We start from the raw sequence: 16,135 nt of genomic DNA, 5'->3' as shown, positions 1-16,135 counted from the left end.
TACATTCCGGCGCAGGCGCATTACGACGCCGGCTCGCGTGACCTGAGCGCTGTCGGCGGAGCGGGCGGTGGAAACTTTCCGCACCGGGGCCCAGGGGGTCGGCAGGCGGCGCAGGGAGGGGCCGTTCTGGGTCCAGAGGGCAGCGGGAGCAAGATGAAGCCGACCCTGGCACTGCTGTTGCTGGTGGCGGTGGCCTTGAGCGGCGCTGGAGCTCAGCCGGGCGGTCTACCGCCTGGGAAGAAACTACGCATGGCCTACGCCACCGGGCCGTTGCTCAAGTTCCAGATCTGGTGAGTGCGGAGGCCTGTTGCGTTGCCCGCTGATTCCCCACCGTAAGCTGGCGCCAAGATCAGCCCCGGCCCGTCGCCGCCGCTTCCTCATTTCCGTGCTCTAGGGAGTTCAGGAAGCGGCGACGGTTGGTGTGGGGAAGCGGCAAGAAATCTCACGACGGGGGAACCGACCCAAGTGGAAGTGCCGGGTGTGGTGGGGAGAAGGGGCGGGGGGAATCGGAATGGAGGCCGATCCTGAACTCTGGAAGCTGCGGGGAAAGGAGGCGGAGAGATGGTGGCGCTTGAGAGAAGCCGAGGAGGCGATGCAAATCTCTGCATGTCTCTGCAGATTGGGCTCTTTTCTAGGGAAACCGGCTGGGACTTGCTGGCTTCGGTGTTGGGTTGCTGCTAATATTAAGAATAACAGCAAGGAGATATTTATTGATTTGTTTGTTTGTTTATTTTGTCAAACATGTATGAGATAACAGGTATAAGTATAAACATGGGCATGAACACAGGAAATGGGTGCGACTAAATGGGGACAGTAAGACAGGGACAGTAGGTATGCTGGTATGCTTATGCATGTCCCTTTTGGACCTCTTAGGAATGCGGTGAGGGTCCACTTAGACAATTTAAGATTTAAGTTATGGAGGGGTTTGAGGATGTAACAACAGAGTCGGGTAGAGCATTCCAGGCATTGACCACTCTGCTGCTGAAGTCATATTTTCTGCAATCGAGTTTGGAGCGGTTTACTTTGAATTTGTATCGATTGTCTGCCTGTGTATTATTGTGGTTGAAGCTGAAGTAGTGGTTGACAGGTTGACAGGACGTTACAGCAGACAATTTAGTGTACTACGCTTAGGTCAGACTTTAATCGGCCTGGTTCTAGCTTCTCCAAGCCCAAACTTTCAAACCTGGTGGCATAAGGTATTCTATTGTGAGCAGTGGTGTGGAATATTCTTCTTGTGAAATACTTCTGGACTCGCTTGATTGTATTAATGTTTGCTATACAGTGTGGATTCTGTATATCTAGGATAGAATGGAGATGCAGGCAGGTGTGAGGCTAGAAAAATACAATATTGTAATAGTTAGGAAGTACTAAAACCTTTGCCTTTCTCTCCCCTCCCCCAAGAATTATTGGCAAAGCAAACTCTCCTTCCTAATCAAGGCAAACTTGCCACATCCGTAGTATGCATATTAAACAGGCAAGATCCAGTTTTAAATAATCTCATTAGCCTTTCATTTACATTTCTGTAGATTACTGAGTATATTTATTTTGAAATTATGCTAAAAGATGTGTGGGAAGTGAGCTTGGAATTAGATCAGATAAATACGGGGCAGCTATTTAAGAATTGGAAGGCCTTGAAAGTCAGAGAGGTAACTTTAAGTGCTTAATAGCACAACATGAGCTGGTGTTTTCTGATAAAAGAGTTGAGAACAGTACAGGTAGTCCTCAACTTGCAACCATTCATTTAGTGTCCAAAGTTACAACAGTACTGAAAAAAGGGACATGGAGAATTTTCATACTTGCAACTGTTGCAGTGTCCCAGTGGTCACCTGATCAAACTTCAGAGATTGACATGTATTTATAATGGTTGCAGTGTCCCAAGATCATATGAACTCCTTTTGCACCCTTCTGACAAGCAAAATCAATGAGGAGCCCAAATTCGCGTAACAACCATGTTAGTAACTTAACAACCACAGTGGTTCACTTAACTCTGGAAAGAAAGGTCATAAAATGGGGCAAAACTCACTTAACTGTCTTGCTTAGGAACAGAATTTTTGGGCTCAATTGTAGTTGTAAGTTGAAGATTACTTGTAATATATAGTGCTGGAAAGTATTCATTAGTATGGACTTTATGCTTTAAACCATTTTTGTCTCATATTACTTGCCTTCATCTTTTTCTTAGCGCAACTGACAGTTTTACATTAAAATAGTATTTTCCCACTTATTCTGATGCTGTCCAAGGAAATCTTCAAGTTGTATATAAATTGTCAGATTGTTAAATTTTGTTAGCCCTTCTGTTGGAGGTTACTCTGGGCACTGATGATACAGCTGGATAGGATTTGACAGTGAGACAGCAGAATCATGCCAGCGTAATTTTCATCAGCTTGAAGGTAGATGAGTACATGTAGTCTTTGACACAACTGTTCATTTAGTGACACTTCGAAGTTACAATGGCACTGAAAAAAGTGACTTATAACCATTTTTCACAGTTATGACCGTTGCAGTATCCTCATGGTCATATGACTTACACTCAGATGTTTGAGAACTAGATCATATTTGTTGATGGTTGCAATGTTCCAGAGTCATATGATCACCTTTTGTGACCTTCTGACAAGCAAAGTCAATAGGAAACCTAGATTCACTTAACAAATGTGGCAAGAAAGAGTGTAAAATGGGGCAAAACTCACTTAACAAATTCCTCAGTTACTAATATAAATTTAGAGTTCAATTGTGGTCATAAGTCGAGGATTATCTGTAATATAACTTGACAGTTTAGAAATGCCTAAAGTGTGATTACATACAGTGAATTTATTTGATTGGAGTGAGGATGAGGGATGCAGAAATTCAGAAATTGTAGAGAAAACAGGGTTGTCTTTAATCTGGTAATGTGTGGGTTGTGACTTTACAGTGAAAAAAGCAGTTAACTTGGGATAGTACAATGTTTCCCCGAAAATACGACAGGGTCTTATTTTCTTTTTACCTATGAAATATGGCTTGGGCTTTATTATGGGGGGAGGGTTTATTGTTTTGGGGTTGCCGGGCGGCTGCTCTCTTGCGAGTGGGCTCCCAAAGAGCCGGGGACAGCCTCATGGGCAAATGGCTATGTTGTGCTGTTGCAGCAGCGCAACACAACAGCCATGAAGCGACCACGCTCATGAGCAGCCACCTGGCAAACCCCCATTGCAGCTCGGCACAGAGCCATTCACTGGCCTAGGGGTATAGCCAAGCCATGTGAATGCCTGTTTGCTGCCGCCCAGCTCCCGTGGCTTGGCGCCTTCCAAATGCCAGTGAATGGCGCTCTGCACGGCTGGAGAGGGGTTGCGCGAGCGACTGTTCCGCTCTTGCTCACCCACCTCCCAGCCTCACAATGCATGGCCCAGCTCTCATTACGGAGTCAGGGCAGCACAACCACCGCCATCCCAGCCTGGCTTTCTCCACGGCTTCCAACCGAGTCTTTCGGCAGTGGCCACTCTCGGCGCACACTCTATGGTTGTATGCTCTGCAGGCAACTGGCCCACAACCATAGAGTATGCGTCAGAATGGCCACTGCCGGCTGCAAAGGGGGTTTGCCAGGTGGCTGCTCGTGAGTGTGGTCGCTTCATGGCTGTTATGTTCCGCTGCTGTGACAGCGCAACACAGCCATTCATCCATGAGGCTGTGCCCGGCTCTTTGGGAGCCTGCTCGCAAGAGAGCAGCCTCCCGGCAACACCCCTCTTCAGCTGGGCACAGCACTGCTCACCAACCTAGCGGTATCCCGAAGGCGCCAAGCAACGCGATCACTTTCCCCCCTGCATATAAGACCCCTGGACAACCTGCCACCTTTGGGATACTGCTAGGTTGGTGAGCGGTGCTCTGCATGGCCAGAGGTGGTGGGTTGTCCAGGGGTCTCATATGCGGGGGGGGGGGGAGGTTATATTTTTTCCCACCAGAAAAATGTGACATGGCTATATTATGAGGACATGTCGAATTTTCAGGGAAACAAGGTAGAAATGTTTGTAGATGGTTCTGCTCATCTTTTTATCTGTTTTGCTAGCTGCAACCCCCCCCCCAAATAAAAAAAACCAAGTTAACTTAATCTTTGCTCAGTAATTAAATCAGTATAAATGAGCATATGGTTAGGAATGAAGCAATAAAATACAGGTTATTCAAATCAGGCAGTGCAGACTTTTGGAGCTTACTCCTGAGTTTATATGCATAGAATTGACACAGCAATTGAATAATTCTAAAAACGGACTGATAATTCTTGTCAGTAAACATACTTAACATTTCATTTATATGTAGCATTTCCCGTGGAATTGGATACCAGGGGTTGCCTAGATTTGCTAAACTACAGCTTTGAAGAAACTGAGCCAGGAGAGCCAACTGTGATGGGTGCTGGAGATATAATCCTCCACATATTGCTGAATTAAATGTTCCTTGGCTCTATTCTAAGAATTTTTTAGCCATCAGTTTTAGCAAAATATTTCTAAAATAGCAAAATTTTTATCATTCTTAAGGGTGAATATGGACTGACAATATATCTTTTAAAAATTTAAGTCCATACATACATACTTTTGGAAATGAGATTTCAACATTATGAATTACAAGTCTGAAACTAAACAAGCTAGATGGCCACTTAAATTTGATTAAAGATTTTGTGATTTTGAAATTTGAGAATATTTGTTTTTGTTCTGCCCTAGGTATTTTTTGATTCTTTCCTTAATTAATTGTCTTTTCTTTTCCCCCCATGAAGTGTTCAGAATTAAGAATATTTGTGCCTATTTCTTACTATTTTTAAACAAGCATTGTTATGTCTCTGAAGAATCAGTGTTGCATCAGCATAACAAAACACATAGGAATTAAAGTAGGAAAACAGGAGATAATTTTAAAAAACAATTTCACATTAGTCTTTTAAGGTTTTTATTTTTAAAACAACCATTTAATAAAGTTTTTAAATAAATAATGTTATGTACAATTCCTTAGTCATAGCACTAAATAAGTCTTTTTTGTTTTATGCTGAAAGAGACTGGTTTACTACCAAAGCTGTTATTCTGATTTTTCCAATTGTTTCTTATCAAGATACTACAGGATTGTTGTACATTCAGATATAATATAGACACTTGATTACTGAAAGACTTGTAACAAATTTTAATGTGAAACACTATGGAAGCAACAAAGTAATAATTTTATGTTACAAATGGTATTGCACAAAAAATGTAATCTTGTTTAATTGCTACTATTTTCTATTCTGTTCATTTTTGCTAATATTTTAAAGGTCAAAGTATACTGGGTGGAATTAAAGTTAGCCATATAGTTTTGCATAGTGTGTATCTACATGCAGTATGTTAAATAAAAATACAGTATAAACTAATGTCACAATAAAACCATAAAATATCAGTATTAGTCATTTTCCAATATAATATAATGAGGGGAAACATTTCTACAACCTCAGTATAAATCTATATATCAAGCATTGTTCTATACAAAATCACGGGTAAAAGTGAGAAACATCTAACAACTATTACCTATTAAAACACTTTTTGGGGATATTAGTTTTTTGTTTTTTCTCATTGCCAGTATTTCTAATTATCTGCCTTAGAGTTCTAGAGCATTTGAATTTATCAGAGTGGTATGGAGGAAAGGGTTGTGTGTGTATATGTATGTATAAAATACTCAATCATACCAGTACTAATTGTGATAAAATACTTTTTGCAGTGTTTCCTGAGGATACAGGCGGGTGTTTGAAGAGTACATGCGGGTTATTAGCCAGCGGTACCCAGACATCCGCATTGAAGGGGAAAACTATCTCCCCCAACCTATATATAGGTAAGTTAGTTCTGAGTTAAAATATGCTAAGCAATTTACCTTAGGTCTGTCAAACTTATAGCCTGCGGGGTGGATGCGTCATGCACTTGGCCATGCTCGTGCTCAGTTTAGCAAAGGGAGAAAAACTCCCAATGCATCATGTGATGCCGCCATGATGACACGAGTTTGACACCCCTGAATTACCTGAATGGATTGGGTGATATCAAGTTCTGTAATGTTAAGAAATCTCAAAAGCAATATTTGATTGCATTCTGGTTAAGTTTTAATTACTGGGTACAATAATAATAATGTAACAATCTGAAAAGTAGCAAAATATCTATAAGCAAATAGCTAAGTTCAGAGAACACCAAAGACTCCATTTTTAAAGAATAATATTCAGCCATTGTTAATGTTCTTTAAAGTTTATGTGCAGCTTTTCAGATATATGGTAAAGCAAAATCCACTGGAATTCACATTGGCATGGCATAACTTTTGTTTCTTTAGATTAGTTACATTTATTTTATCCTACTCTGGTAATTAACTTATCTTTTTTTTCTTCTGCCAGACATATAGCATCTTTCTTGTCAGTCTTCAAACTAGTGCTAATAGGCTTCATTATTGTTGGCAAGGATCCTTTTGCTTTATTTGGCATGCAAACTCCAAGTGTCTGGCAGTGGGGACAAGAAAATAAGGTACTATTTCTTAATAGCATTTTATTTTTTAATTGTGCTAGAAGCAGATTTTATACTATGTTTACTTAATTCAACCACATTACATGAGTATCCTCTTATAACATTTGAAACAATGTACTTTAAAAACATTACAAGCATAGTAATACAATTAAAACATCTTATTTAGGAATGAAAAAAAAAGGGCTCAGAGATTTTTTGGCTGCAAGTAAGATTTGTTTGTGTGTATATATGTGTATGTATATGTATATATACATGCAGCATGCCTATGTATTAGTCTTAACTCTGGGACTGCTTGAACAAGCCCCTATTTCTTGGCAATATTTTTTGGAAGTGGCTTACCATTATTCTCAATAAGGGTGGAGATAGCATCCATGCATGGGTTGACACTGTTCGTGCTCTGATTGGACTGAGTCTGATTACTAATTAATTAACCACCATATAACCCGTCTCCATGAGTGGAAACACCCAGTTTCCGACTCAGTCTATTCTGGGACAGTCGTGTTATCCTTCTTTTCTTTACCTTATTTGGTCAAAACTTTAATAGATTCAGAACTTTTGATTCTTAACAACAACTGTGAGTATCCTTGATCCAAACTTTGGGGATCTGGACGTTTGGGACCACAGGGCTGCTGCCCACAGGCCACGCACCTCCCCCCTGAACAGCACAAGGAGCAGTCTGCTCTCTCGCTAGCTTAAACGCCGCGCCTGGGAGGCAGAGAATAATGGACAGCGTGCACGGGCGGCATTTTCTTTCAAATCTGACAGCCACGAGACAGGGAGAGAGTCCTGAACGCCGCACAGTGGCTGGGAAGCGCACCGATTTCCGAAGCGGCTCCGACAGTGTGGGCGAGGCTGCCCTCGCTTTAAAAGAGCAGCGAGCCACAAGGGAGAGCCTAGGACGATTGCGAGTGCCCTGACATGCTGAAAATTCGTAAGGGCATGCGGGCGCCTCTCTGAAAAAGGCGCAAATGCCATTTTCAGAGGGGGTGGAGCCCAGAGTGCCCACAAAGATCTGCGGATGTCATTTTATGCCTTCCTTTGCTTTGGTGGCAGAATGGCCAACAATGGTGTGCCTGAGCCCTCCTCAGGCACTGGCAGGGATGTCGCTGAATCTGACCCTGGTCTCCTTGCTACAGCAAAGGCCCCTTTTCCCCTATTAGGGCAGCCCCATCTCAGGCTAAGACCTCCCACAAGAGCTATTCAGGCAGTAAGGGCTTAAAGACTAAGAAGGCATCCAAGGCCTCTTCCGACAGTAAGCACTCAAATACCTCCTCCCAACAGAAGGAGGCACGGGCACCATGCAACCAAGCCCCTTGCCGCCACTGCAGCTTGATTTAAATCCTGGTCTGTTTAGCCCAATGCTGCCAATTAACACATCGAGGCTTTGGGGGACCACTGGGCCTCATTTCCAAGGTGGGAGCGTGGAGGCCACCTTCACCCCGACTGTGGCTGGCCTTCACGCGGAACAGCACCTGGCTTCATTGCCAGCCTTGAATGCCCTGCAGCCATGCCAGCCATGCCCTCTAGTTACCAGGACTTTATAGCGGAAGCTATAAAACAAGGAATTGCGGCTGGACTAAAGCAGAGAGCCTCAGGACCGCAGGCTGAGGCCCCCCAGATCACATCCTGAGCAGGGGGGGGCGTCAGCACCTACAGCTCTTTCCCAGCTACCAGAACCCGACCGCAGCCCTTCCCCCACCTTGGAAGAGGGCAAAATCAGGGAGGCCGACCTGTGCCAGCATGCATTTTTTTGGCACCCAACAACAAAAAGGTTATAATTGATATAAGAGTGTTTAAAATTCTATTTAACATCTTCAAAATTAGAATTTAATTTTAAAATTTTAACACTTTAAAATAAATAACTGAATGAAGAATGGGTTGAAGTTTAATAACTTGATCCTGGTTATATACTTTCTTTGAGGAAAGTGTATTTTTAAAGTGCTTCTTTAATGTTTGACTAAAAAACTTCCGAGCCATCTTGGTAAGATTTATATCATCTCATCCTTGAATAATACTGAACAAATGCTCATTAAGTATTATTAGGGCTGTAGCAGAATATTAATACGCAGATTGTGAAACTATAAGTTTTTTTAATGGAGCTTTTGTTAGAGTCTCTCTCTCTCTCTCTCTCTCTCTCTCTCTCTCTCTCTCTCTCTCTCTCTCTCTCTCTCTCTCTCTCTCTCACACACACACACACACACACACACACACACACACACACCACACACACACACACACTGTATTTATATATTGCATTTCTTAGGTTGCTTTTTTGTTAAAATTTTATGTTCCAGTGTTATTCATAAGTTGTTTTTATTCTAAATATAAATGATTTTTCTAATATAAAAATAGCAAATCAGTAAAATCTATTAAAGAATAATAAACAAGTATGCATAACAGATATTGCTATGAATTTAATTGGGGAACTCACAAATATGTTATATAACATATTGTGTGATTTAATAACTGATAAATGCTCTTTTTAGGTATATGCTTGTATGATGGTTTTCTTCCTGAGCAACATGATTGAGAACCAGTGTATGTCAACAGGTGCATTTGAAATAACATTAAATGGTAAGTTTTCAATATTTTTTTGTCTCCCATTAAGTTTAAAATTGACTTTATGTATCCGTATAAGACATAGATTGGAAACAAACCTGATTTGAGGGGACTTTATTTGTTAAGAATTTTATCAATATATAAATGTAATTTGATACTCAAGATCAGACATCGGTTTTCTAAAGATAAAAAAGAACCTCTTTGGATCTGAGCCTAAACTTTCACAAAACTAAGATTATTTTACTTATTTTGTTTATTACATTTGTATCCTAACAGTGAAATAATGTTAGTTATGGTCTTCTTTAGATTAGTAAGGTCATTTCATTTGAATTTAGAGAGCAATCAGTTTGTATTTCTCATTTTGAAAATTCTCAAATTGGAGGGTTTTTTTCATGCATGTATTTTGTACTGAACTAATGTTTTAAAAATGGCCGTGTGTTTTCAAGAGCCTGCTTAAAGTTGGTTGAGAATTTATGTCTTATCGTTTGATATTAAAAAGAAACAAATGAAATTAAATATAAATAAATATTGGTTTTACTTTTCAAAACTTTAATTTCTTACTCTCAATGTTTTGAATCATTAACAAAAGGAGTAGCTGTTTGAATTTGTAGTTTCAGATACTCACTGATATCCCAAAATCTTCATGAATGATATAGTTAACTACAGCGTAACTAGAACAACAATACTGAGATTTTGCATATTGTCTCTTCCAGGCTTTCTGAGAATACATTTTGTTTGCAGAATTGCAATGTTTATATTTTCTGTGGATTTTTCAGCATTGTGAAATTCTTGCTTGGTTTAGAAGGGACCAGCTTGTATCCATAGATTGCATAAGCATTTTGAATGTAGGTAGCTATAAAAGCTGTTTCTTCACCTTATATATTTTACTCTTTTTTACTTATGCTTTTTAGATGTCCCCGTGTGGTCTAAGCTGGAGTCTGGGCATCTTCCTTCCATGCAGCAACTTGTTCAAATCCTTGATAATGAAATGAAACTCAATGTGCATATGGAGCAAATGCCACATCATAGATCATAGCCCCATTCATCAGTACTGAAAACTTCTTGTAAGTTTTTAAAATGATTAATTTGCTTGATGTGTGTGTGTGTGTATATGTATCATACAATTATTTAATATTAGTTAAAGCATTTAGCTGATCAAGAAGGAGTATTTGGAATTTGTTGACAGTTAGATCTTTCCTTCTGACCATATTCTATACCTATCTAGGATATTTAAGCAGTGAAGTAGAGCAGGGATCCTCAAACCCCAGGGTGCAGACAGGCACTGGCCCGCAGCCTGCCAGGAACCTGTCCACGCAAGCGAGTGAAGCCCCATTTGCACATGCGTGAGAGCTAGGCAATGTATGAAATCACACCTCCCGGTCTGCTTAAAAATCACCCTCTGTGGAGCTGGTCCCTGGTGCCAAAAAGGTTGAAGGATGCTGAAGTAGAGTCTGCTTATGGAGAAATCCTTAATTGGGGTGGGTGGGTGTGTTGTTAATCCTTTTTTATTGAATATCTTTGAGCTTGCTTTATGAGGCTATCTTGTAACTTGTTCTGTTTTGATTTATTCTACTTTCAGACATTAAGTGATACTTTCGAAAGGCAACATGAATGAAATAAATGAAGGTCTGTACTGAAGACAGAAAGCTGTTGGTACAGACTGGATGATCTACTTGTCTTCATGTTGTACCTTCTGAAAATCTTAATGCAAGATCCCTTTCAGTACTGGTATGTGTCCAAGAACTGCACATTCAAGGAGTGCAATAACACTGTATAGTTTTTTTAAAGTAATTTAGCCAGTTCAGTTTTAGAAAAAAAAATGCAGGTATTACTTGATTGCAAGTTTTTGCATTTGATTAGATCCAGACTAAGTTGCATTTCAGACCTATTAAATTTAATGTGGATTAAATGCAACCAGTGGAGTCTTGATCTAACTCTTTATATTCATGTCTATTAAGGTGGCAAAATTAGTTAATATTCTAATATTTTCCCTGGGAAAAAGTCATTTGCTTTATGTGGCCTTTATAGAATATTTGTGATTTAAAATCAATCTTGAGAAGTACTGGCTGTCTTTTAAACTGGTTTGGATAATTGGTGGCTGCTGAACAATACTGATTTGGTTATGTAAGTTTTGTATATTTTCAGAGTATATTGCTGAGTGAATGGTGCATTGTAAAATTAAATTATATAAACAAATTATATGCAGAGTAACTACCTTCTACGTCATGACTTCAGAAGTCCAAGTGATGTTCAGATTCCCTCAACAATTTGAAGTCTCTTTCATGGCCCAAATTGTACGATCAAGTAGTCGGCCTTTATGCTGTCAAAAATATGAACTAAGTAAACTAATTTAAATAAAGAAATTTCATTTACTGTGAGTAAATCAGCTTAAATCACTTCATAAACTTGTCTGAATAATATATTGAAGAAAGAAGCAAAAATTTCATATACATTGTCGATGTTTGGAATTTCCCTTACATAATATTTGGCATTACTTGAAACATATACATCCAAAAAGTAATCCCACTTTTTAAAGGATAATATTTTTAGACCACACATTGAAAAATAAAAAATATTTTGAACTGTGTGAACTTTTAATTTTAATTCATTGAAGAAAAGGTTTTCATTGACTAGTTTATTTTCAACAAAATATACTCTGGCTCCAGCCACAATTCTTTCAATTGTGCTGCAGCCTCTATTGGTTCCCAATTTTTTGAGTAACTGATCAAATACATTTGTAGTAACAAATAAGGTTAAAAATGTAGAAAAAAGGGTTGTACTTTCCATTTATAATGTCCTACGTGTATATAAACAGTTTTGGATTCAGAAAGCATATAATCATAGATGGACTTACAATTAATTTGATTTGCTAAGTTGTGAATTTGCATAACTTCTTACATGGGTTTAAGGTTCTTCTGAGTTCTTGTTTGGAGATATTTTAAGACTTGTTTTGTTACACTGAAATTCTACAATAGCACAGAAAGAAAAAAAAGTATAATCTATGATAGTCTATTTCTAAGGCCAACTTAAGATCTAAAATTTGGATATTTTGATCTTCCAGAACTCTGTCTAATAGAATAATAAAGGAAGAAATAAAAACATGCTAAATCCTAGTAATTATAATCTGCAAATGTAACACCTAAAAAGTCAAATCTTACTTGAGTTGAGTTTAACTCAACATAGCAATGGTATTTTTTCCACAACTATACTGAAATGGTTTGCCATTTGTGTCTTTTGGGATTTGTTTGTGACTTTCTTGGCCTTTCATGTTGGTCCTCCAAGTACTAATCATATCTGATCAACATAATCCTGTAGATAGCAAACAACACCTAGATACCTATTTCAAATTTGTCTCTTGTGATTTCTGGCAAATAAATTTATTATTATTTGGAAGTCCAGGAGAGCACAACTTGCTATTTGGTTGTTAATTATTACTCTTATGGTTAACTTATAATCATAATTAAATCAACTTTTAGTTTAAAAGTTGGTGGTGATGAAGAGTTCCATTCCGCAATGCAATAATTTCAATATTGTTATTGTTATTTGTGTCATATGCCACCTGACTCCAAAAGTCTGGGTAGCTCACAACTTAAAAACAAAATAACAAATATACAATCAACAATAAATAAGATGGTGAATAACAAACATGTAACATACTCAACATGGAAATCTAACCACCCTAACTCAAAGTCTGGGAACCTTAAACTGCCACTTCTTAAGATTGTATGTTGCTTCCGAACTTTTTCAAGTTTGTCTTTTATAGGCTGACATTTGGTTTCCCTATTCCAAAGTATAATGTGATCTTATTAATTAGCATTGTTCAGTGGTATCTTCTGGAGAAAACTATTCCCCTCTCCACTCAAATATCAATTTACATTAGGAAACATCTAGAGCAGTGGTTCTCAACCTGTGGGTCAGGACCCCTTTGCGGGTCGAACGACCCTTTCACAGGGGTCACATAAGACCACCGGAAAACACATATTTTTGAAAGAATACAGAAAACATAATAATTTTATGGTTTGGGGGCCACCACAACATGAGGAACTATATTAAAGGGTCACGGCATTAAGAAGGTTGAGACCCACTGATCTAGAGCTGATGTGTGACAAAATTAGTTTGAGGTTTGGGATAGAAAATAAAGCTTTCCCCAGCAAAAGGGTATTGCACACTGGTGTCTCCAAAGCAAAAGCATTGACATGATGGGTCCCCATATTTTTAAGAATAGAGTGGATATTTTGCAGTAGCCCTACTTTGATAAACATCAGTTACAGGTAGTCCTCAACTTATGGCCACAGTTGAGCCCCAAACTTCGGCAAAACAGTTGTTAAATGAATTGTGCCTCATTTTATTAGCTTTCTTGCCACAGTTGTTAGTTAGTAATTGTAAGTTAGTAATACAATTGTTAAGTAAATTTGGCTTCTCCATTAACTTTGCTTACGAGATCGCAAAAGGTAAAATCACGTGACCCCAGGACATTGCAACCGTCATAAATAAATGGCAATTGCCAAGCGTCTGAATTTTGATCACATGGCCCCAGGGATGCTGCGATGTCTGTAAGTGTGGAAAATGGTCGTAAGTCACTTTTGTCAGTGTTGGTCACTAAATGAGTGGTTGTAAATTGAGGACTGCCTGTAGTGTTGCAACTATTAGTTCTGACTTCTTACATAGTTGCACAAGCTTTGCAGATACTTGTTTCTACTCTTACTACAAAATTAATTCCTTGTAAAAAGCTGTTTTAAAAAAAATAATTTTTCAAAATTGTTGATGAATTATGAGGTGCTCTCGGAGGTGGATGCTCAGAGAACTGGGTTGTTTTCTTGCAGACATTTCATAATGTTATCAGTTTGGGTAATGAAACATCTGAAAGAAAACAACCAAGCTCAGAGAGTACCAACAACCCTTCCTTTCAACCCTGAGCTACAAATATTACCCTTGATTGTAAAAAATTATGTTTTCAAAAATAAAGTTCTGACACCTAGACACATTGACTGACAGTATAGCAAACATTAATGAAAACGTGTTTACTTATTTGCCATATAGTTTTCCATATATCTACAGTATTTTAATAGATTTTTGAATGGGGGGGGGACAATAAAATTGCAGAATGATTGAGATTCTTCCTCAACCAAAAACAAAACAAAAAAAATCCAAACAACCAGCATGGAACAAGAACTAATTAAAAATATTTTAAAGTATATGAAGAAATAATAAAAACAAATTTTGATGGATATATAGATCCACTTCATTTCAAACTTCAAGTGATTGTATGAAAATCAAGCAGTTCCAATGATATATTAAATTTTTTTTAAAGTCTTCTTAATTCAGGTCAGTTATGATGGAAAATTTATAATGGCCTGTGGATTTCTAACCCTTTTGGTTTTGTTCAGTATATGTAATGCCTACTGTAAACTCTGTGAGAAAGACTTAGTTTGAAATACATTTGGGATTTTTGTCTTATTTTAAAATCAGGATTAAGTATTGCTTGACATATATAACACACATGTTTATGTGATATGTTCAACATGGTGTATTTTTTAAAATTAGTGTGCCATAACGTTTGCTCAACTAATAACAGATATTTCTCTGCATCCTCAAATATATTTTGTTATTGCTATGGAAATTATTGGTTTGGTCATAGGATATATAGTAATGTATTTAGGTTTCTGTAATATTCCCACTCTTATTATTTATTTCATTCAGAATACATATCTTTTTCTCTTGTTCCAAATTTAAACTTCTCATTTTTTTCAAATTCTATGTAATACATCGTTAAATCTCATCTCAGGGAAGAAATAAATATATAAAGCTTAACTTCACCATAGCCAATCAAAATAGAATTTCTGCTTTTATATATAATCAACTTTATATTTTACTATATATCAAAACTGTTGGACTTCAATAAAACCTAAGTCTTTCAATACGGCTTAGGCCCTTTTAATTCAGTTTTATGTACATTTATTGTGTGTCTGGGGTTTAATCTCATTGAAAAATAAACCTGAAAGAACTCCAAATTTACATGTACTGATATAGTGTGTGTGACTTTGGAATGAAAATGTTAAATTAGGTGCTATTAATTGTACTAAGAATTTGACATTCAAAATAGAAGATTTGTTTCCACACTATATTTTCATAAAATTGCTGTAAATCTTAAATACTAGACAACCCATGATCTGTTTGGTGCATTGTTTCAGAGATATTTCCTTATCTAAACAGAGAAACAGAACGACCAAGGTCAAAAACAAAGGAAATGGAAGTGAATTTCCTGTCAGTTTGACAGTCGCTGACTGGTCTCCAGCAGTTGATGATGGGATTGGCCTACCCGGTATCTGGAGGGCTAGGGAAGGACTGTTCTGCTTGATCTTCAGTGGCCAAAGGAATAATTTATCTAATTTAATTAGCCAGCAAGAGGGCTAGGGTGCAACTGGTCTACCGAACCTCCAGGTGGCGTCACAGCAGCACTGAAGCAACAAATATGCTGAATCTCAATCCTATGGAAGTCATGGGTTTCTGATTTTATGCCCATTCTGTAATTTAGCCCTTTGAGGTACCATGGTTCAACAAGGGCTGCTCTGTGATGCATAATTTTGCCTAGTTAAAGTTACAAAACATGATAATTTTAATAGTATATATATCATTTACCTTTTGTTAGAATATTTCTAAAGTGCATGATTGGCATATTAGAGCAAGGTATCACATTGTTTAGTTTTGCCTGTAGGAAATAAATACATAAATATATTCCTGAAAGTCTCCTCCTGCTAACTCTGCAAGATGTTGGTGCAGATTTCACCAACCTATTGGTTTCCAAATACACAGACTATAGCTCCTGTCACCCCCGTCACCCAAATGTTAGAGCTTACTGGTCAGAAGTTAAGATTATGTAGCACCTATAGTAGGCACATATAAAGCTGTTGTAATTAGTTACTCTTAAAAACAAATAGAAGCTTCAAGCTATAAAAGCTTGACAAAGCTGTGTTAATTGCTTTGAAACAACCCAAAAGTACAGACTCCTTTAAATAGTGTTTGCAGAGCTATTACTGCATCTCTTTTGGTGACCATTAATGAGAAGATTGGTGATATCTATCTCAAAATAGCTGACATAAAAT

At 38.1% G+C, this 16,135-nt stretch overlaps 1 protein-coding gene across 1 annotated transcript; it reads left to right on the top strand.

The window, feature by feature from the left end:
• The first annotated feature begins 29 nt into the window (after nt 1–29).
• SELENOT (selenoprotein T) lies at nt 30–14,974 on the top strand. Its single transcript, XM_014072486.2, has 6 exons — nt 30–290; nt 5,692–5,802; nt 6,347–6,473; nt 8,960–9,047; nt 9,944–10,096; nt 10,612–14,974. Exons 1-5 carry the CDS (start codon nt 154–156, stop codon nt 10,066–10,068), a joined length of 588 nt encoding a protein of 195 aa, XP_013927961.1. The 5' UTR covers nt 30–153; the 3' UTR covers nt 10,069–10,096; nt 10,612–14,974.
• Nucleotides 14,975–16,135: the final 1,161 nt, after the last annotated feature.

Source organism: Thamnophis sirtalis, unplaced genomic scaffold, assembly GCF_051295495.1.
Source record: "Thamnophis sirtalis isolate CommonGarterSnake01/CBP01778 unplaced genomic scaffold, rThaSir2_p1.2 scaffold_11, whole genome shotgun sequence".
Taxonomy (NCBI): Eukaryota; Metazoa; Chordata; class Lepidosauria; order Squamata; family Natricidae; genus Thamnophis; species Thamnophis sirtalis.
The sequence above is the reverse complement of the archived record's forward strand: the minus strand, read 5'-3'. Positions and strand labels throughout refer to the sequence as shown.